This window comes from Panthera uncia, chromosome E1, assembly GCF_023721935.1.
Source record: "Panthera uncia isolate 11264 chromosome E1, Puncia_PCG_1.0, whole genome shotgun sequence".
Taxonomy (NCBI): domain Eukaryota; kingdom Metazoa; phylum Chordata; class Mammalia; order Carnivora; family Felidae; genus Panthera; species Panthera uncia.
The window spans coordinates 44,218,243-44,241,121 of NC_064814.1; the positions used below are offsets into that span (position 1 = coordinate 44,218,243).

Below are 22,879 nucleotides of genomic sequence, written 5' to 3' on the forward strand. Positions count from 1 at the left end.
TGTGGGTGGTGGGGAGGGGCGAACCCCAGAACCCACAATTACTTCCCTCTTCAGAGGAGGCTGAAAGAGCCTTGGGAGAGGGCTCTGCTCAGACATTAGGACAAGAGGGTGAGGCTGGTCACACCCTCACCTTGATTCCTGGGAAGGTGACTGCTGAGGAGGCATAGGATCCAATCATCAAGGCAATAAACGTGGACCGAAGGTCACCAAACATGTTGGGTAGCTGAAAGACAAGAAGCAAGGGAGACCTGCTGAGAGAATGGGCAGCGGACTGGTGGGGGAGGCGTGGGGGAAAGAATCAAGGTATCCTCAGGTTCCATTTCTTATCAGCTCTCCTTCCTGTGTCATTGAGGGGGTGGTGTGGGGAGTGGGTAATTACGGCTTTTCATCTGGGACTTAGTTTGATAAGGGGAGGGGAGATTAATGCAGAACTCGGAGACCGGGTCAGACTCTGAGCTGTTGGACTTCCTGGCTGGTGAGTGTCCCTCCTCTTTGCTCATGCCAGGGGCCTCTGCGTCTTTGCAGGGTTTCATTGAGATGCCAGCGAGCAAAGTCGGGAGCCTCAGGCATCCCTCAAAGGGAGCAAGCCTGTTAAAAATAAGAATCTATTTGGGGATGAGAGTGTCACTGTATACATAAAAATATCAGTGTCCCAGAAGGACCAGATGTCAGCAAAAGCTGCTTTTGGTTCTAAGACAGTAAGCTTCTGGAAGGTGCCAATCTGAATTCTACAGTTCCTCAGGGCTGACAGGGGAGCCAGCCTAGTCTGGGATTCCTGCTTCTGGTTTTTAAGTGCAAGGAGAGCCCTCCCTCTCCATCTCACATTTTACCCCAGTGATGGGCATCGGAGGAGACCGATGGCAAGAAAGACTCAGTCTCTTGTCCCAGCGAGGTCGCTCACACATCTCCTATCAGCTCATTCTGGGCCTACCGCCACAACTTCAAAGCTAAGACCCACCCAGCCCGCGATTCTACACAAATCCAGGCACAGTAAATGTGACAACACAGTCACCGAGGCAAACAGACCTAGGGCAAAGTACATCCTCCCAAACAGCCAGTTTGTATCTCCTCTCCCTTGCCTCCAAAGAGACGGAACTGCCATGCTGTGAAGCTCTCCCGTCCCACGTCCACAGTGTCCAGAGCATCAAGATCACTCTCTGTGTAGCTATCCAACCTGCTTCACTGAATTCAGGCTGTTCATATGGACCTAATCTATGACCCCCTCTCCCATTTGTCCGGAATCACATTGGGGTTTTCTTAAACACGGAACACTGCTGCCTGGGAGCCAAACCATTGTTGCTGAGTGCAGGCAGTTTGAACTGGCCTTTCCTGCCCCTCATCATTTCTGCCTGTTTTGCCCACAATTAAAAATGAGGAAGGGACATCACCAAAATTAAAAGCTTTTGTGCTTCAAAGGGCACCATCAAGGGGCTCCTGGGTGGCTCAGCTGGTTGAGCATGCGCCTTCGGCTCAGGTCATGATCTCACGGTTTGTGAGTTCGGGCCCTGCATCGGGCTCTGTGCTGACAGCTCAGAGCCTGGAGCCTGCTTCGGATGCTGTGTCTCCCTCTCTCTCTGCCCGTTCCCTGCTTGCACTCTGTGTCTCTCTCTCAAAAATAAATAAACATTAAAAAAATTAAAAAAAAAAAAAAGGCACCACGAAGAAAGGGAAAAGACAATGCACAAAAGAGAGAAAATGTCTGCAAATCATACATCTGATAAGGGACATGTGTCTATACACTATGTATATATAAAAGACTCCTAAAATTGAATAATAAAAAAATAACCTATTATTTATTTATTTATTATTTATTTATTTATTTATTATTTTTTTTTAACGTTTATTTATTTTTGAGACAGAGAGAGACAGAGCATGAACGGGGGAGGGTCAGAGAGAGGGAGACACAGAATCTGAAACAGGCTCCAGGCTCTGAGCTGTCAGCACAGAGCCCGACGCGGGGCTCGAACTCACGGACCGTGAGATCATGACCTGAGCCGAAGTTGGCCGCTTAACTGACTGAGCCACCCAGGCGCCCCTAACCTATTTTTTTAATGGGCAAAAGATCTGAACGGACATTTCTCCAAAGAAGATCTACAAATGGCCAATAAGCATATGAAAATCCACTCAGTATTATTCATCTTAGGGAAATGCAAGTTGAAACCACAATGAGATAATCGCTTCATGCCCCCTAGGGTGGCTATAATAAAAAAATCAAATAATAACAAATGTTGACGATATATATAGGAAATCAGAACCCTGATCCACTGCTAGTGGAAATATAAGATGGTACACAGCCACTTTGGATAAGTCTGGCAGTTGCTCAACCAGTTAATCACAGAGTTACCATATGACTTAGAAACTTCACTCCTAGGTATATACCAAAAGAAATGGAAACAAAATGGACTCACAAAATTGTGGCAGCATTCAAAAAAAAAAAAAAAAATTGGGAGGCACCTGAGTGGCTCAGTCGGTTAAGTGTCCGACTTCAGCTCAGGTCATGATCTTGCAGTCCATGAGTTCGAGCCCCGCGTCGGGCTCTGTGCTGACACAGCTCAGAGCCTGGAGCCTGCTTTGGATTCTGTGTCCCCCTCCCCCCACCCCCTCCCCCACTCGTGCTCTGTCTCACTCTGTCTTTCAAAAATAAATAATTGTTAAAAAAAAATTGTGGCAGCATTCTTCACAATAACAAAGAAGGGCAAACAAGGCCAATGTCCATCAGTAGATGAATGGGTAAACAAAATGTGGTCTATTTATGCAATGGAATGTTATTGAGCCACAAGAGCAAATCAAGTACTGATACCTACTACAACATGGATGAACCCTGAGAATATTATGAGAGATGAAAAAAACAAGTTACAAAAGACCGCATACCGTATGACTCCATTTATACGAAATGTCTAGAATGGGCAGATCCATAGAGACAAAAAATAGATTAGTGGTTGCCCAGGGCTGGGGTAGAGGAAGCTGGGAGTGAATAGGGAGGAAATGCCAATGGGTACAGGGTTTCTATTTGGGGTGATATAATTGATTACAGTGATGGCTGCACAACTCTGAATGTACTAAAAACACTCGATTGTACACTTTAGGTGAATTGTATGGCATGTAAATTTGTCTCAACATCACTGTTAAAAAATACATGAGTAAGATACATAAGATGATTTGGGGTCCCAGGATTAAGAAGGAAAATGAATAAATCTATAGTGTATGGCCAATAAGCCATTCTATGGCATAGGGCCAGGGTGGCCATCTAGGCTCCCCTAAGAATTGCAAGCACACAAAGAGCTCTTCTTCCAGCCTTGACATAGAGTGGACCCTCTGTCCACTCAGGCTTCTCAGATAGGATCAAAGGGGGATAGAGAGCATATTGAAATTCCCCCCAGCAGGAAACAGAGGCAATGTGAACGCTCATGTGTGCCCGGGAACACCTAGGTGACTACGAAAAGTGCCTAATCTTACTCTTTGCACACCTGCTTCCCAGGTATGCTGCGGTTCAGAGGACATGCCTCTGTTCCTGAGCTCACATATTCGGGCTGCTCTGTGCTGGCTCACCCAGCAAGGCAACCTTGCAGCGGAGGCATTTCTGGGGTCATATCCGCCCCAGGGAGAATCCAAAGATTTGTTCTGCTTATATGGAAGGAAGGAACTGTTCCAACCTGGGATGCCACTCCAGCCATGGGAAATAAAGGAAGAAAGGGATCAAAGAGGCCTTGGAACCGAACCAGAAGAGCGCATGGAGGCCAAGCGCCCGGTACAGGAAAGGCTACTTGGTACAAAGTCAAGCCAGAAAAACACTCTTGTTGCCTGTAGTCACCTTGAAGCACAAAAAGGTATCTCCCAACTTTTCAACAGGGCTGGGAATACTCTTAAAAAGGAGACAGCTTGCTAGCTAGCCTTTTTCCTTCTTAAGCTCAAGTTTGCCTTAATCCTAACCTAGGCTAGAGGCCAACAGAACAATGGACTCGGGCTAGCATACAACCCTGGCCTGATCTTCTGGAGTCTTCTCCCCAGAAAATATCCAGGGCAGGGAAGAACAGGAAGCTGAGAAAGAGGACTGACTTCCCATCTGCCCATGGATGAGGCCCTTGCCCTCATACCTAGACAAGGACAGTGGCTTTTTAGCTGTCCAACTTCTCCCTGCCTAGAACACTCTTAGCGACACCAAGAAAATTTGCCCCAACATGTTATTTTGGTCAGTAGGGCGATTCTTAGGGGGAGTATAGCCTCAGGTCAAACTGTACTACACAGTGTTCTCACCAACACCTATATCCTTTATTTTAAATTAGGGTTATTTTTTTCTGATTACAAAAGTAATGTATGTTCATTGTAAAACATTTGGAACAAAGTATACATAAAGAAAGCTTAAAATAAAAATCCCCCTGATATACCCATTAACTATTTTTTATATATTTCCCATTAACCTTTGTCTTATAAATAACTGTAGCTTTTAAACAAAACTGGGATCATATGCTACATGTCGTTCTACAATTTTTCCCTTTTACTTGATATATTATGTTTTCTTTCCTTTTAAATTTATTTAAGACTTTTAATTTTTTTGTTATTATTTTTTTAATTTTTAAGTAATCTCTACACCCAACATGGGGCTCGAACTCACGACTCTGAGATCAAAAATTGCGTGCTCCACTGACTGAGCCAGCCAGGCACCCCTATAAACGCTTTCTAACTTAGTATTCACCTTCAACATAATTTGTAATGACTGTCTGGTATTTCCTTATCTGGATGGTCTATAATTTATGCAACCACTTCTCTGATGTTGGAATTCAAGTCCTTTTTAATTAACATTCTTAAAGATAAGCCTATGTGCACATAGCTATTATTCCCTTAAGGTAAATTCCCAAAAGTAGAATCATTAGGCAAAAGGGAATACACATTCTTAAGTTTTTGTGATATCCTGTGCCAAACTGCCCTCCAGAAAGTTACACCAATTGATAACTCCCACCAGAAGTACAGTAGAGTGTCTATTTCACTGTATCCACTCTGGCATTTCGTGTTATTTTTAATATTTGCCACTTTACCAACATCCTTGTTTTAAAATCCATTTCTTTGTGTATATGGATGAAATGAATGAGTAATATTTGCTTCAAAATAGTCTGGATGGTGGGTAGAGACAGGAACAAAGCAAGGCTGGTTGTGAGTTGATAATTGTTGAAGTTCAAGATGGGCACATGGGATCATTATACTATTCTAATACCATGTATATATTTAAATTTTTCCATGACTAAAAAATGAAACTAAAAAACTTACATTTATTGGTTACTAATGACTTTCAACATTTTCTATAATTTTTAAAATCAGCCATTTGTATTCCTCACTTGTCCTTTTCTCCTATGAGGATGTTAATCTTTTTATATTGATTTCATATAGGCTCTTTATATATTAAAGACAGTTACGGTTTGTCCATAGAGTGCAGGTATATTTTCCTAGTTTGTCATTTAACTTCTTAGTTACTTTACCTTCTTCTTAGTTCATGGTGTTCTTTTGATCAACAGAAGTATTTAAATAGGTAGTCAAAGTGTGTGTCAGCTTTTAGGGCCTACGTAGAATTTCTGTCAGATGAAATCTCTCTGAAAGAACATCAAGGGTGACCTTGACCAATGAACCCCAAAGTACAAACATCCTGACAATGTCAATGTGTGGTCACAAAAGAATAGCAAGCACAGGAGAAGAGAAGGTTTCCCTAAGGACGCTAATTATTTTTTAAATGTTAATACTAATTGTGTTTTTCCTTTAAGCCACTTCCTTCCCTTCCTCCTAAAGCTGTCATGCCTGCCAGGAGATTTTCCCCATTTGCCATGCCCAGAAGCAGCTTGATTAGATGATTTTTCTTATTATTAAGTAATAATATATAATAATATGGCATAATTATATTAGCATAATAGCATATAATAATAAGACAATAGCATTATCATAATAATAGCAACCATTTTTAATACCTACTGTAGGTATTATCTTAAAAACCCTCAAAACAACCTTCCAAGGTAGGTTCCAAGGGTCACTTTTTACACTCACTTGTTGGGTATAAAACTCTAGGATTAGAAAAGTCGAGGGACACCCTCAAACCGGTAAGGGTCAAATTTGGGATTCAAAGCAGGTCAAGCTTCCGTGCATAGCCACTGGACTACTCTGCCTCTTGGAAATCTGAGTTTGGTCCCCAGGGCAATTACCATCACCTCTCAAGCTTCTATTTGTTCCTTATTAAGCACTCTGTCTGCTCTACCCACTAGAGTTTTTTTTACGTCCCTTCCAATGCTCCTTTTGGACCTACCTGCCCCTTCCCTCCTCTTGACCTCCCCATGGTCCAGGGCCACACCTTCAAGTAGACTTGCACTTGCCCTTGGACTTTCTCCTATTTCCTCCTCATGTCTGTCTCCTCCCATTCTGGTCTCCTCCCTCCCACCCTCTCCCTCCTTCTGGCTCCAAATGACCTCATCTGCACATAATGGCTCAGAAGCCCTGATGATGGAGTGATGGCTGGGCACTGAGCAGAGTGCCTTAGTGCGGGCCTCAAGCGCTAGGTGGAGAGGGAAGAACGAGCTCTTCTGCCAAGTAGGAAGCTGGAGCCAAGTAGGAAGCTGGAGCCAGGCTACAAAGACAGACGACAGGGGAAAACACTCAGCAGGAGGGGTTTCCTGATTCTGGATTCACAACTGCACTCACATGGGGGGAAGGCAGGCCCCCTCCCCACGCTCTGGGTGCTTCCTGTAGCCACTTCTGCTGTCTCTGCAAGGGCTGGGGCTGGAATAGTCGCAGGGCAGAACCCACGGCCTAGCTCACTCTAGCTCACTCGGGGATACCAGTGGTGACTCATTCTCAGCCCCGTGGCTGCACTGTAAACAGGCCCTGGCTCTGTGACCTTCCCAGAGGGGAAAACAGCAGCTGCAGGCAGCCCTCCCCTGGAGTTCTGGCCACAGAACATGGCTACTGGACAAGAGGACCCAGAGGCCTAGGCTCCGTGATGGTGAGGACTGGCTAGCGTCCTTGCAGGACCCTAAGATGCCTCTCTACTCAGGGGCCCCAAAGACAGGCCTTGGCTGGCAGGCAGGGACAGAAGGACCACCGTATAGCCCCTCGAACTGACTTTCCAAATCCATGGTCCCCCAAGCCCACCAGCTAAGGGTGCACCCTGGCCCTCAGGGAAAAGACACAAGGCCCCTTCCAGAGGTGGCTGGTGTACACACCCAGAGCCCTGTACAACTTGTATAGGCCGGGATCCAGGTACCAGTCTGGACAAGCAGACTCAGCAAAGCTAGGCTATTTCCTAACCCCAAACAACCGGGCAGCTCCAAGCACACACTGCCAGGAAAAGGTCCTTGTGGTCACCTTTCCGCTTCACTGCTGTAGGGGTGGGGAGGAGGGGTTCCACTCCCGAAACCACCTCATTTGCCTTCCCAGCCAGGGCCAGCCCTGCCGATGCCTCCACTACACCTTCTGTTCACCCCCGAACATGTCACATGGTGAACAAATTCATAAGGCAGAACTCTCGGATGGGTGAATTTTTCCCAGGTCGGTGGTGATCAGCTGGTTAGTGGGCTCTCAAGGCCCGGGATAGAAGCTAAAAGACAGCTGGCTCCAGGCACTGAAAGTCCTGCTCACCTGGCACTTTGGCCTCCCAAAGTGGGCTCCCAGAGAGCTGGCTGGGGTGCTGTGGGGATTTTCTCCTGGTGGTAGAAATGGGCCAGCTGAACAGCAACGCCGAATTCCCATCCCCCCACCAGGGGGCACATGCTTCACTGCTGTGCCCGATTCCTTTGCCTCACCTCTTCTTGGTATTTAAAGAGGGATATTTATTCTGTTCTCCTCAAACTCTAGTCCCAACTCCCATGGGATCATTTCTTCCTCAGATTTAAAGTCAGACTTCAATGAATCAAATAGGAAAAGCCCACAGAGAAATTTTTCATTAAGGAGCCTGACAACAGTTTGGAACCACTTTGCTGCAAGGTTTCCAGCTCAGAACCCACTCCCGCCGACAGGGACAGGGGGCAGAGTAATGAAGTGGAAAAGATATGTTCACAATGTTGGTCGCATCTGCTCCCATCTCTAAGCAACCCCGGGCCCTGGATCGCAGGGTGGCAACCCAAAGATGCAGCCTCAGCCGCCGGCCGGTATTTACACTCCAGCCAATGAAGCGAGTTAAAGGGTTGTACAAACGCTAGACATTGGGCAAACAGACCAAAGTGTTCTGTCCAGATGTCCAGCGGGAAGGCTGGGCTCTGCACCTCGGGGAGTGCTCTGTTCCCATGGAATGACCTCACCCTCCCCTGAGGATGTCACGAGGTTCAGGCCCTCTGCTGTGGGGACCCAGGAAAGTCAGTTCTGGTTGTCGGCAGCCCACGGGCATGGGATTTCAGTCTTGCCCTTTGGAGCCTCCGCTCTGGAAGGAAGGATCACCCAGGAGTACAGGCCTCTCAGGCACTATTGACCATCTCGCCCTGGCCTGTGGGGAAAAGGCATTTTGCCAACTTTGGGGCCTCTTCTCCACCAATAGGGTGACTGCTCACAGCCCCTGGTCATTTTTATTTACACCACAGCCCATACTACACAAAACTTCTTAGAACTCAGAAAGTCCCCAAATTAGCATTTCTATGGCAACACATTCCCCCAAATTCCCAGGTTATCACAGAGTGATTATCCACTGCCCCAAAGAAGTGATAGGAGATTTGATTTAGGAAGTTCCTAAAGGCGACCCTAAAGACTCCTTTGTCCCCCAAATTAGAACATGGGTGGGAGACAAAACAGAAAGTGCCGTTGTGCTGCTAGCTTGGCATCTTTGGGGGGCAATCTTGGCAGTTCTGCTTTTTAAAGGCCTGGGCTGTGTCAGAAAGAGATTGAGCTCTGCTCAGCAGAAGCCTCGGCCAGCCCTAAAACATTGCCCAAGAGCTCTGGCTCTGTCCTCACTGACCTGCTTCTCATTCCCCTTTTGGGGTCTATTCTGGAAAGGACAGCCACAAGAGCCCCCATCTGAGACCACATGGGACAAGAGAATGCCCACTGAGATCCCTCGGGCCAGGGGCAGTGGTGGAGGCGGGGAATGACTTAGAAAGTGCTTAGGGAGTTGGCCCATGTACCTAGGAGGGGGATCAGTAGGATGGGGGTGAGGGGATGAGGGGGTGAGGGCAGCACCTGCCTTCTGACAAGGAATAGTAACTGAGCAGCTTCTTGGCGCCCTGCACCAAAGCTTGTAAAGCGCCCGACAGTATATATTTTAGGTTTTGCAGGCCATATAGTCTCTGTACAACTCCCTCACTCTGCCCCTACAGCACAAAGGCAGCCACGGACAATAGTAAACAAGTGGGCACAGCTATGTTCCAATAAAAACTTTGTTTACAATCTGCACCCCACACTGTAGAGGCCTCTTTTAGGCAACAGGCTTGAGCAATGGAAACCTGAGTAAGGGAAAAGGGCGCACGGTGACCACTGGGCTGAGTACAAACAGGCCCATTAGGTGACCCACCTCAAAATAGCCATAACTCCCAGCTGACCAATGGGCCACTTACAACTGGGCACAGGTGCCGAAGAAGGAGCATACATTCCCATAACTCCTCACTCCCCACCTTAACTACAGCCCCCCACCACTGCCTCCTGGCAGATGTCTCTCCTTGGCTGTTCACCCACCGCTCCCTTGCAGTGTATTCAATAAACTCCCATCTCCTTTGTTCTGCCTTGGGTGAATTCTTTCACTGCCCTCGCCTCCGGCTTCCACCTGGCCTCTACCTGATCGGTTGCCCCACACCCACCAGTGGTCTGGATTTGGCCTAGGGGCAGCAGTGTGCTAACCCCTGCTCTAGACACACAAGAATGGAGACCTTAGGAGACAAGCCACCAGCCTCCCTTAAACAGACAGCTGCTAACCAAACGCTTTAAGTAACAATCAGATGGTTTTCTTGCCTGGTCACTATGTATCCTATGTACCTTTGACCTCCCAGTGGGCGGGTGAGGAGCCAATGGGAGTGCTCCTGCTACAGTGCTTTTGGACTGTGAGTGCTTTTGGTCTGTGTTAACACACAGACCTGTTAGAGGCTGATGAGGGCAACAGACCCTCCCGCAGAGAAACGCACACACAATTTGCTTGCATACAACTTTAAGGGGGTGTACAGTCCTCCTTAAGTTTATTCATGATCACCCAGAGGCCTCAAAACCCTAGGGGAAGATCCCTTGCTCACTCCAAAAAGAGAGCTAATTTTTTTTATATACAAAAGAGCTCTTACAAAACACTTAAAAAAGATCAACAACCCTGTAGAAAAACAGACAAATCGCACAAAGAAGCAATTCACAGAATACAAAAGACCACAAAAAAAGAGGTGGAAAGATGTTCTGCCTCGTAAACAATTAAAGGCAAATTAAAAAAAATCATGGTATATCATTTTCACCAGATCAGACTGGCTAATGTTTAAAAGACTAATAACAGGGCACAGGAAGGGGTGTGGAGAAAGGGCCACTCTTACTCCTGGTGGTCCACCAGAACCAGTATGGGGAAGACCAGCAATCCCACTTCTGGGAGTTTATTTTACAGAAATATACGTATGGGGGTGTGCACCTTAGAATCATCATAAATCAGGAAGACTGGGGACCTGGGGCGCCTGGGTGGCTCTGTCGGTTAAGCATCCGACTTTGGCTCAGGTCATGATCTCGCGGTTTGTGAGTTTGAGCCCCGCGTCGGGCTCTGTGCTGACAGCTCGGAGCCTGGAGCCTGCTTCGGATTCTGTGTCTCCCTCTCGAGCTCTGTCTCTCTCCCTCTCTCTCTCTCTCTCTCAAAAATAAATAACAACATTAAAAAAAAAAAAAAGTTTAGAAATACTGGGGACCAACCCAAGTGTCCATTAGCAGGAAACTGGTTAAATAAATCATGGTACATCTATATTACACAATAATATAGCACTATTTCACAATGAGTAGATCTCTAAAGTTTAAAACAATAAGGCAGATTTCTAAGTGCCAGCAGAAAAACATGTGAAAGATATATTAACTGAAAAAGGCAAGCTGTACCAGCCTTTTTAAAAAAATAACACGGGTATATACAGATTTGTTTGTTTATCTATAAGAGAGTGCGTGCGCAAGCAGGGGAGGGGCAGAGACAGAGAGAGAATCTCAAGCAGGCTCCATGCTCAGTGCTGAGCCGGAGGCAGGACTCGATCGCACAACTCTGGGATCATGATCTGAGCCAAAACAGAGTTGGATGCTCAACCGGTTGAGCCACCCAGGCACAGATTTTTTTAAAATACTGAAAAGATATAGTCTAAGCTGATGAAGGTGTACTTAGAGAATTTTACAGTATATATTTCCAAAATATTGACTTAAAAAAATTTTTTTAATGTTTATTTTTTTTGGGGGGGGGGGGAGATTGAGCACAAGTGGGGGAGGGGCAGAAAGAGAGGAAGACACAGGATCCGAAGCAGGCTCCAGGCTCCAAGCTGTCAGCACAGAGCCTGACTCAGGGCTTGAACTCACGAACCACGAGATCATGACCTGAGCCAAAGTCGATGCTCAACCAACTGAACCATCCAGGTGCCCTTAAAATATTGACTTGTTAACATAAAAACATTTTTGTTTATAATCATAAAAAACATTCAGAAAATAAATCCTTATAAGCCTACTAGCCTCCCCTAAATGTTCCTTGATAACAACCACAAGCTCATTTTAAAGGTTTTTCTTTTTTTTTTGTTTTAAGTAATCTCTACCTCCAACCTGGGGCTCAAACTAATGACCCCGAGATCAAGAGTCACATGCTCTACCAACTGAGCCAGCCAGGTGCCCCTAAAGGCTTTCTTAAAGGTGATTCATGGTGTGGTCGTCTTTATCCATGTGTCTTATGCTTGATTACAATAGAGCACCCTTCTCTGTCTCAGAGCATAAACTACTGATGTTCAAGGCCCATCTTTTGTTTTTATCCCAAAACTCAGAACTGCCATAACATAGGCACAGCCTGACTTAAGTAATGGAGATGATGCCAGGTTTTTAATTTTCATGTTGATAAAAAAAAGTTGGTCATTTTCACTCTGTCAAAGAACAAACAGAACCATGACTCTTGTTTCACAATTTACACAACTTAGTGGGACTTGTGTACTTTGGACACTTTTGATATATTTCTTATAGTTTTGGTATCTATTTTCCCCTGAGAATTTGAGAGAAAGAGGGATATATCCATTAAAAACAAAAAAATCTACCTGGTTAAAAAAAAACAGAAATAAAAATGCACAAAAGAGTACAGAGTAAATCTCCCTCCTGTCACAGAGGGCAAGGCAAGCAGAGTTCCCAGATTTGTGCCTGTCACCCACACCCGAGTTGTCACCCACACCCTGAGCATCCCACATACACAGCCCTGTGCTGTGCCCTTCTCACACAACACAGATCTCTCTGAACTCCCCATTTCCATGTGCCTCCACCAGACGGTTACCCCTTCCCACCAGGACAAAGTTAATAAGGCAAAGTGAACAGGATAGGCCCTGGGCTGGGCCTGGCCATGGGCTCACAGCCTGCAGGTAGAGGGGTCATGGAGATGCCAGCTACCTATTTAAGCTCCTTCCAAGAAGACCAGCAGTCCCAGGGCCCCTCAATAGCATGACTCGACTCACTAGTAGAAAGGGAAATCAGAAACCAGAGTGCCCTGCGAATGGCAACAGTAGATATTACATCATATAAGTTTTTCAAGGGGAAACTAAGGCAAGCCAGACTTTGCTGTCGGGTGGAAATCTCTCTGAGAAACGTAGTATTCTCACTTCTTTCCCATCACCCAGCTCTGAAGGGCAAGCCTGCAGAAAGCTCCCTTCGTCTTCCTGGGGAAGACATTTTTGGCCTTCTTTGACTCTCTTTCTTTCAACCTGGACCTTCCTGCAACCACTCTCACCTCAAAAAGAAACACATTCTGTGGTGTTCTACTGCTATAGGTAAGGTAGGTGCTCAAGCATCCCAAGAAAACATCTCCCTCCTCAGGTCGGCTCACTGTGCCCTGGCATGTAGAAAACCAAGAAGAGACGCAGCCGGGTACTCCCCTGAGCTTTCCATTCCATTCTGGACAAAGGCAATGGTGAAGGGCGAGGAGATTCCAAGGGAGGATTGTTTCTAGAGTGCACTATTAGCCAGAGTTGCCATGGAAAAGGAGAGGAAAGAAAGTGGGCAGCAGCTTTTTTCCCTCCTGCTCCTGTCTTCTCTGGGTACGTGGCTAGTGAGGTGGCTTCCTGGGTACCTAAGCCAAGATCAGAAGGCAGGGGATGGGCTCACTCCGAGAGCCGTGCTCTGCTGCCTTCGGGCCCGCCTCCGGAACCTCCCAGCCCGGGAGGCCATGACTGGCTTTGCTGCTAGGCCGCTTCATCACCAGCAGCCTCTCCTGCTTGGGATATCCAGGCGCAGGTAGGCCAACGGAAAGCAGGGCAACTGAAGCCAACAAAAGCTGCCTCAGATTCACAAGGAGATGACCAAACGAGAGAGCTTTAAAAAATCAATACTTACTGTTAACGAGGTGAAAGTCATGCACATCCCACCAAAGCCATTCAGAGACAGGGCGATGAAGATGAGCACAGACAGAGCTGGAAGGAAACAGAAGGCTCATCAGCCGGGAACCACGGCTGAGCTTCAGGGAGGCCTGGCCCACTGCCTCGCAGAGAGCAAGCAGAATGGACGACGGGCCATCGGGGGCTAGCGCCAGACACCCGGGGAGGGGGAGCTGGAACAGCCTCTTCCTCCTCACCACCCTCCTCTTTGATTTTACAGGACTTGGACTCCTGCTAAAGGTCTGACGCCACCCCCTCCTTTCTCCATTAACCTTAGAGCAAGCCAGAGGCCCAAAGAAGCTGCTTCACCGAAACCAAAAATACGGGTCTTCAAAAATCAGTAGATGAGCCCAGCTAAGATTTTGATGAAACCCAAGTTCTATTTTGGTGTTTGTTCTGAAAGTCTTTGAAGCAACAGCTCCACCTAAACAGGGTTGGGGACCAGTTGGATTCTAAGCCATTTTTTAAAAATGTAGGCTCTATGCCCAACATGAGGCTTGAACTCACTACCTGAGATCAAGAGTTGCATGCTCTTCTGACTGAGCCAGTCAGGTGTCCCAGCTTCTTTTTTTTTTTTTTTAATTTTTTTTTTTTTAATTGAGAGAGAGACAGGCAGAGTGCGAGCAGGGGAGGGGCAGAGAGAGAGGGAGACACAGAATCCAAAGCAGGCTCCAGGATCTGAGCTGTCAGCACCCAGCCTGAAGCAGGGCTCGAACCCACGAACCATGAGATGGTGACTTGAGCCAAAGTCGGACGCTTAACCGACCGAGCCACCCAGGCGCCCCCTAGATGCCCCAGCTTTTAAGCCAACTTCACAGTGCTGGCCTAGGCTGCCTCAGGGGACTCAGCTCCCAACTTCTGGACACACCCCTCAGCTAGCCTGGTTCTTAGAACTTGTCTGGGGTTGGCATCAATGAGGCCATCAGGGACTGGCTTGGCTTGTGATGAGATGGGAGCACGGTACACCCCAGGAGCTTCTCTCAGACGTCTGTCTGGGGGACTGCTGTCTTACCCAGCCACCCGTTTGAGATAAGTAACTGCGTGAAGGCCTAACAGGCATCCCCTCTAATTTGAGCAGTAAGGCCTGGCATGGCTTCCTAGAGCAGATGGACCTGTGAGCACCTCTGGGCACTCTCTCCCCAGTCCCTGACCAAAGAGTAGAGGAAAAGCATACTCACAGTTTGGGTTACTTGCTCCATATGCAATCAGCAAGCAGGAGACAGCAAAGCAGGCACTAAAACCAAGCAGAAATAGTACGTTATTTATTATTGTTGTAAATAGTGTTATTTGGAAGTATTTACTATAGGTCAGATGTTTTCAGAAAATGCATATACATTCTCTCATTTAACATTTCTAAGGAGTATAATTGGCTCCGTTTTACTCATGAAGAAAACTAAACAAAAAGAAAGAAATAAACAAACTACATTCTCAAAAGTCTCATAGCTAGGAGGTATCTTAAACTGCAATTCAAGGCCCGAAGGCAGATCTGGTAAATACCACTGTCCCCTGTGCCTTCCCCTCCCATCCTCAGACTGGAGAGGCCAAAGCTCTGAAGTGAGAGAGAGCACAATCCATTCTCCAGGTTCCTCTGCCCGTTGCGCCAGGGGAGGAACAGAACCGCACTGAGCATGAGGGAGATAATGGCAGTTTCTGAGTCCTGGCTGCCTGGCTCCATCCTGGGGACAGAGGCCTCTCAAGCTCCAAAGAATGAGTGAAACTGATCCCCTACCCATGCCCTTCACGGTCACAGGCCTCACCCGTTGCAAACCACTGCCCTGCATGTGATCGTTCCCAGTGGTCCTGGTCTGGGGAGGATGCTGGCCTGAGAGGGCTAGCTTCTTGGTGGACTGACCCTGAGTCTGGCAGACTGGAGCTTTATGGACCATATCAGGAAGTGCACAAGATGAACCACTGCGGTGCCGGGGGGTGATGGAAACAGGAGGACTTCTGCTTTATCGCTTTTTTTTTCTTTTTTCAAAATTTTTTTAAATTTCAATTTTAGCTAGCTAACATACAGTGCAATACTGGTTTCAGGACTGGAATTCAGTGATTTTTTTTTTTTTTTTGCAATTTTTAAAAAAAGAAACTATTTTATTATTTTTAATCTTAGCCACTTTAATTGACACTTTTTGTACATGCATCATAAAGCACATAAAACATTAAAAATGGCATATGTGTATATAATTGATAATTCCATGCTTATATTGGACGTACACGTTCAAAATCTTTTTTTCTGATGGGAGAGGTCAAAAAGATGGTAGAAACCAGTGTTCTTAATGATAAGCAACTCCAAACCCTCCCAGGCGGGCCTGGGGCCCTGATCCTTTTTTATGCAGTACTGGCATGTCTCAAGGATCACAGGACCTACTGATTTGGTGGTGGAATGAGTAGGAAGCCCACTCCGGGTGGGCATTTAGGGAGGTCCACCGTGCATCTGATAGCAGGTACAAGGATTCCCTACAGTGGGGACCTCAGCCCCAGGAGTCCCACCTGCCCACCCCCAACTCCTGCACTGACCTGCCCAGCAGCCTGAGCTTCCTCGGGCCATACTTGTCCATGACGATGCCTAGAGGTAGGGTGATGGCGCTGAGCAGGAAGGAGCCTACGGTGAAGGCTAAATTTAGCATCTCATCCTGGGCCTTGCAGCTGAGCCAGCCATTCATCCAGCTGACCTCCTCGTGCTCCAGCTCTTCCGTGTCCCCCACTGTGCCGTTGGTGACATTCTCTGTGTGTGCAGAAGGAGGGAAACTTGACCACAGGGTTGAGGCCAGGATTCCCAAAGATCAGAGGGCAAACGCACATTCAGACCCCACTGGAAATGTCAGGGCTGGCTCTGGCTCCCCCACAGCAGGTGTGGCTGTCCATCTGGCCCAAGCCCCCTGGAGCGATAAGGTGGAGGCCCTGGTCTTTTGTGGAGGGCACAAACCCTTTGGAGAATCCAACGGAGGAGGCTCTACTCCTGCTCCTCAGAAAATGCATGTGAAGTCTTGTCCACAGTTTGAGGAGTTTTATGTGTCCCTTGAAACACACAAGCCCCAGCTTGGGAGTCCCATTCTAGAGTAACCTATGCTCTGGAAGAATAGGCCTCAGGACCCAGTGTAGGCTGTGGGGCCGCAGGTGGGCTAAAACCTCCTCAGCAGCTCTGTCCCTGGAAATGGACAGCAGCCAGTATGTAGGCGGTCGATCCTAGATCACTTGGCAAGCACAGGCTGCTGGTCTCACCGCAACACTCCGGTTCTCCTTGGTCAACCAAAGGGAAGAGTGAGCGGGTCTCCTTTACTGCTAAGTACAGGAGACTTCTCATACCTACACCTGCTACCTCCCCCGGGTATTTTCACAGCATCGACCACCACACATACTGTGTCACAGAATCCCTGGGAAAGGTTTTTTTTATTTTTTCAATTAAAAAAAACATATGTGTTAATGTTTATTCATTTTTGAGAGACAGAGAAAGACAGAGAGTGAGCAGAGGAGGGTCAGAGAGAGAGGGAGACACAGAATCTAAAGCAGGCTCCATGCTCTGAGCTGTCGGCACAGAGCCTGATGCGGGGCTCAAACCCCCAAACCGTGAGATGATGACCTGAGCCGAAGTCGAACGCTTAACTGACTGAGCCACCCAGGCACCCCAGGAAAGATTTTTTTTTTAATTTTTTTTTTTATATATTTATTTATTTCTGAGACAGAGACAGAGCATGAGCAGGGGAGGGACAGAGAGAGAGGGAGACACAGAATCAGAAGCAGGCTCCAGACTCTGAGCTGTCAGCACAGAGCCCAACGCGGGACTCGAACTCACAAACCGTGAGATCATGACCTGAGCCGAAGTCGGTTGCTCAACCGACTGAGCCACCCAGGCACCCCAGGAAAGATTTTTTTAAAACAGTCCCAAGTTACTTGCTTTCACTCGTTGAGGTTCACCTTTCTTATTTTTCTTGCTGGGGTCAAGTGTTGCTGTCCCCTGTGGCCACAATCTTGAGCTGCAATCTCAGCCCTTAACCGCCTCTCCAAAATCCACCCAGCACCAAGACAACAAAAACTAGGGAGGAAGAAGCAATGGAGCAGCTGAGGGCTGGAGGGTGGAGTGCAGGCCGGAAGGCGGCACAGAAGCCCTCCCTCCCTGACTGCTAGTTAAGAGATGCTGACTAATCCCACGAGGAGCAGCCTCTGATTAGATGCGAGGTCACACCGGGAGAGTCAAGGAAACACCTCTCTCCAGATAACTGCCTGACTCCGGATTGCGGCCCTCTGGCGCCAGGGCTATAAAGCTGAGGGCTGCAAAGGCCTGCCCAGGCCTCTCAGGGCTGCCCCAGGGTCACGGAAAAGGATGCACTTAAGGTGAATCATGCTATATGCCAACCTCCTAACCAACAAGCCCTGCTGGGGGCACACTGGTTGAGGGTGAGGTGCTACAACCCGGCCTCTGGGTTCCAATTTTGTGTCTCTACTTCCTACTTGTATAACCTCAGAAAAGTGACTTAATCTCACTCTATCTCAGTTTCTTTATGTGTAAAATGGCATAACGTAATAGCAGTATCTACCCCCTAGAGTCTGCCCGGGAGATAAATGAGAAAATCCAGATAACGCTCTGGGGCTCACATGGCCGTAGAAAGTACTCAATGAACAATAGTTATGAGTTATTATTATTACTATCATGGGAGTCCTGGGAGGGTGCACCTGGGTGGCGGCAGAGCCAGACAAAGTAACTGGGTGCAGGGTCCCATAACTGTGTGCGCGTAGCATGAATGTGCATCTAGTCGCCTGTTAGGCTGGGGGCCGTGTCCCCAGCACCTCACCCAGATCCTGGTGTACGGTAGCTATTTACTGAATGAATGAAAACAACGGAATCAGATCACAACAGCCAAAAGGCCCCAGAGAGAAGAAAGGAACTAGGACATATGGAACCATGAAAATAGAGGGGACGTACGGAGATGACAGGCACATTGCTAACCTCCTAAAGCCACAGAAACAAGACCCAGCACGCCAGATTCTCCCCCCACCCCCAATCTCTGCCACTTCCAGTTTTCCAAAAGAGGCCCCACCACGTTGACAGCCCAAACACAGGACAAACAGGATCATCTGAGTCCATCAGCATCCGGGTCAGAACCACCACACACCCTGCCTTAGCCAGCGGGCCCGAGCCGCTCATCCACTGTGGGATAGCCTCTGCAGAGCCGGGGCTGCCTCACAGGCTGGCACTGGTTTCTGGTGACAGCTCAGCCAGCAGCAACAGGAAGCGGGAGGACGGGGGTCCCCACACAGCAACGGCCATCCCCACGTTGGTGTGCAGATAGGGGCAAAGCAGCACACGTGTGACAGGCTGGATGGGTGCAGAAGGCCCCTCAGGGCCCAGGATCATTGGCTGGCGAACCCTGATTGCGGCCATGCAGGGTCTGGAGCCCATGACGGCACTGAAGGACACAAAATGGCCTGGATGGCTCAGTCGGCTGAGCGTCCGACTTCGGCTCAGGTCGTGACCTCACAGTTCAGTTAGTGAGTTCAAACTCCGCATCGGGCTCGCTGCTGGAAGAGCCCTCTTCAGATCCTCTGTCCCGTCTCTCTCTGACCCTCCCCTGCTCACACATGTGCGCGCCCTCTCTCTCTCTCACAAATAAATAAACATTAAAGATAAATAAATAAATAAATGACACAAAATAACTCAGGACTCGGGAGCACGGCAGGATCTGCTGCTACCGGCAGGGAGCCAGAGCTGGACCGGGAACTGATGGAGCCAGGCAGCACCATCTCTGGGTAGAGGCCCCAGGGTGTCCACCCTCAGTTTCCCCAGAGCTGGACTCCTAAATCCATGATGATACTCACCAACAGAGAGAAGATAAATCCCAAGGCAATGTACCCAAAGCAGTCTCCCTGATTTGCCATAAGTGGGGATGTCCACGGAAACATCTCGAATTATTTAGAGATAGCTAGACAGAGAAGCTCATAAGGAGAAAGGCAACACCAGGGGGAAGGATATCTGTCCCCCGTCTTTCATCTTATAGTCACTGCACACAGGAGCAGGGACCTTACACACCTTGGGCCACCGGCTTTCTCTCCTTAAAAAATTCCCTGCCAACAGGGCTGCCTGGCCCTCTGCCCTCCTGCCTCTAGGCAGGGATGTCCAGCAACAGATCAGCCTGGGGTGGGGGGTCCCAGTGGCCTCTCTTCGTCTGCTCATGAAGCAATTTAAAAGTGTCCCTTGCTCCTAGAAGGGGCTAAATCTTCGGTGAGCCCACAAGCTTTGTTGGCAGTAAACAGTCCACGTGAATAGTCACAGATCCAGGAGATGCCCAAACACAGCCACACCCAAGCTGTTCCTCTCCCTCTGCTCTCACCTGGGCCACCGTGGGCCAGGAAAGACACAAACAGATAAGCACAGAGGAAGTGTCAAGCCCTGGGGTGCCCCTCTGCTCCCAGCCTAGAGCTCAGGCCTCACTCCAAACCGGCCTGCTCTGCACCTCACTTGCACCTGTTTATCAAACAGATGTCTGTCTCTGCAGTGGGCGGCCAGGGTGGCCTGGCCCAGCCCAGCCGGGAAAGGTGAATCAAGAGGACAGGCAAGGAATTGGTGTGGCCCGAGTGTGCTGAGAAAATAGCTTCGAGGCTGCTTAGGGGCAGGGAAGAGAGAACAATGCCTGCACTGTTCAGCCCTCCTCCCAGAAGACTCGCACACAATCTGCACAGTGAAAGTAGGGGACAAAAGGGGGTGCTATGACCCCACTCAGGTTCCCCTGACATCTCTGGGTCAAAGAGGGAGCTCCCCCCGCCCCAGAGAAACAAAGGGAATGAGGAACAGAACAGCTGGCTGCATGATGCTTAAGGGAGCGAGGGACACGGGGCTGGAGACCCCTCCAAATTTCTGAGCAGCCCCCTTCTCTGACTGGCTGTTCACTGGGCCCTCCACCCAGGATGCAGGCCCCTGGACCTCCCTGCTGATGGTCCCTGCCCCAGGATCTCCTGTCTGTCTCCCAAATCCTTAGTCTATCCGGCAACAGGAAGCAGCATCTCAGTCCAACAGGGGGATGTAGGTGAGAGGTCAGTCTCAGACACAGAGCAAACAAAAGGCAGGACACAGACAGAGGGCCATCGTGGGGAGGCCAGGGCCTAGCCCCTTGCTGCGGTCCCGGACTGCCTGTGTATGCTGGCTGCTGTATTCAGTGGTATTCGTTCTGTTTCACTCAGTGCCCTCTCACCCCCACCCAGACGCCACACGAGGCCACCAGCAAGTTGCTTGCCCAAGGTCTCCCAGACAGTACATTATGGGGAAGCTGAACTTGAATCCAGGCTGCCAGACCCCAAAGTTCCTGCTTTTAACCTTCAGGCTGTGCTGATGCTGTACCACCTGAGTTAGAGGCATTTCAGAGAAAATATGCTGAGGGAATGGAGCCAGCCCAAGGCTGTCACAGTGTCGGGGACAGCACCAGGTGGCTCTTAATGACACCTAGTGTGAATGGGACCGTCCCCAAGATCCTCCCTGAAAGACAACCCAAGCTGAACAGAACCTTAATGCAACACCACGACGGCAGGTGGGGCCAGCGGATGTGGGGGAGGGAAACTGGGTCACGAAATGGACAGGAGGAAGGCAGGGGTGGTAGGAAGGGACGCTGAGGGTGCCAGCTCCTTTCTGTGATGCATCCTGAGGCCGAGGGCACCAGCCTTTAGACCTTATCCGTTGCTACAGAATACTTTTTTTTTTTTTTTTTAATCCAAAATACACTGGGTGGGGGGTGGGAGGGATGGAAACAGTCACATTCACAGCAATACAAGTAAAAGGGTGGGTTTTCAAAAGCTATCAAAGGCCAGCAGCCTTTGAGTGAGGCAGAGACCGTTAAAAGAGGGTCTCTAAGCAACAGGGAATGTCTCTTGTCCACATCTACAGCTTCAGCCCACCTGCAGGGGACCAGTCCTGGCTCTGCTTCCCTGCTGTGACAGCACCACCTCTGCCCCTTCAGGGCCCAGCTTTGTTTCGTGAGGGGTTCGGCTCCCCTGCCACCACAGGCAGAGAGACTGCAGTGGTCAAGAGCACAGAACTGGGATCTGCCTCGGTATCCACGGAGGAGCTGCACTGAGACTTCCTCAGGCAGAGGCCGCGGCTCCACCGCCCCCTCCCCCCCCACCCCACGCCCAGAATGTGGCAAGACCTCAACAATTTTTAAGAATCTAATAGGTGAACGTGATGGTCACCCTCTTCTGCCTCTGTCCCTTCTTCCTGCCTTGAGAATAAAATCCAACTTCCCGGGGCGCCTGGGTGGCTCAGTCGGTTGAGCGTCCGACTTCGGCTCAGGTCAGAATCTCACGGTTCATGGGTTTGAGCTCCACATCAGGCTCTGTGCTGACAGCTCAGAGCCTGGAGCCTGCTTAGGATTCTGTGTCTCCCCCTCTCTCTCTGTCCCTCCCCTGCTCATGCTCTGTCTCTGTCTCAAAAATAAAATATAAAAACATTAAAAAAAATTGGTTTTAAATAATTAATTAATTAAATAAAATCCAACTTCCCCAAGTGGCCTCCTAGGCCCAATGGGCCTTGGCTCCTTCCCACTCTCCTTGCCCCCTCCTCTCCCAACTCACCCCTCTTGGCCCTCTAAACATCAGAGAGGCCCTGACACCCAAGTTGAAGCAGGTGCCCTCTGTGGCTCTCCTTCCTGGCACCTTGCTCTCCACTGGAGTTCTGACCCCCTCTTGGAATTATATGGTCTGTGTGTTTAATGCTGGCAGACTACAGACTCCCTCGGGACTGCTCTACACCCCCAGCACAGCACCTCAATTAAATGTTTACTGAGCGTGGAGGTTAGATGAAGAGGAGATTAACAGCCCCCTGATCTGACCCTGTCCAAGAGGACCATCAGATGACAGAGAGAACGAAGAAAGAGGTCAAGAGTGGGTAGGTACGACAGCCATCCGGAGGCCAGAAGGATACGGTTCTGGAAAAGCCCTGTTCTTCCTGGGCTGGGAAGCCAGTCAGCTTCCTATCCACACCAGGAGGCAAAGCCCAAAGGCCCACCCCCAGTCCTTATCAATCCTGTCTGGTGGGCAAGGCAAAAAGAGCTGAGAGGCAACAGAGAAACGCTCATTTTCTTTCCTTCTCCCACCTCACTATGCTGGAACCCAACACCGTGTCTGTGGTGAGATTCTGGCTGGAGTCCCAAGAACCTTTCAACAGGTTCAGGCAAATTTTCTTTAGAGAACAAACCAAATCAAAGGTCCTAAAAGCAACCAAAAGCTGACAAATTTGCATCTCAATCAGATGTAGACCAGTATGTTTTTCACAGTCTAATTCAATAAATGGCCCAAAGGCTTCTCTGTAGTTCAGCCACCTACCAAGTTTGAAAATATTAGGCCTAAGCAGAAACCTTGACCCTAAATCCTCCAGACACTCCCAGTTAGGCATG

At 48.8% G+C, this 22,879-nt stretch overlaps 1 protein-coding gene across 5 annotated transcripts in view; it reads right to left on the reverse strand.

The window, feature by feature from the left end:
* The window catches only part of SLC43A2 (solute carrier family 43 member 2), a 37,884-nt gene that overhangs the window by 11,798 nt on the left and 3,207 nt on the right, over nucleotides 1–22,879 (reverse strand). For 4 of the 5 annotated variants that reach the window (XM_049636744.1, XM_049636740.1, XM_049636742.1 and 1 more), the window contains exons 3-6: nucleotides 16,020–16,227; nucleotides 14,681–14,736; nucleotides 13,462–13,538; nucleotides 131–223 (exon numbers count right to left, since the gene is read on the reverse strand). In XM_049636744.1, the coding sequence (XP_049492701.1) occupies nucleotides 131–223; nucleotides 13,462–13,538; nucleotides 14,681–14,736; nucleotides 16,020–16,227 (434 nt within the window). Of the gene's footprint in view, nucleotides 1–130; nucleotides 224–6,188; nucleotides 6,191–6,283; nucleotides 6,579–13,461; nucleotides 13,539–14,680; nucleotides 14,737–16,019; nucleotides 16,228–22,879 lie in introns of those variants that run through there. The other variant, XM_049636745.1, reaches the window with a different exon arrangement.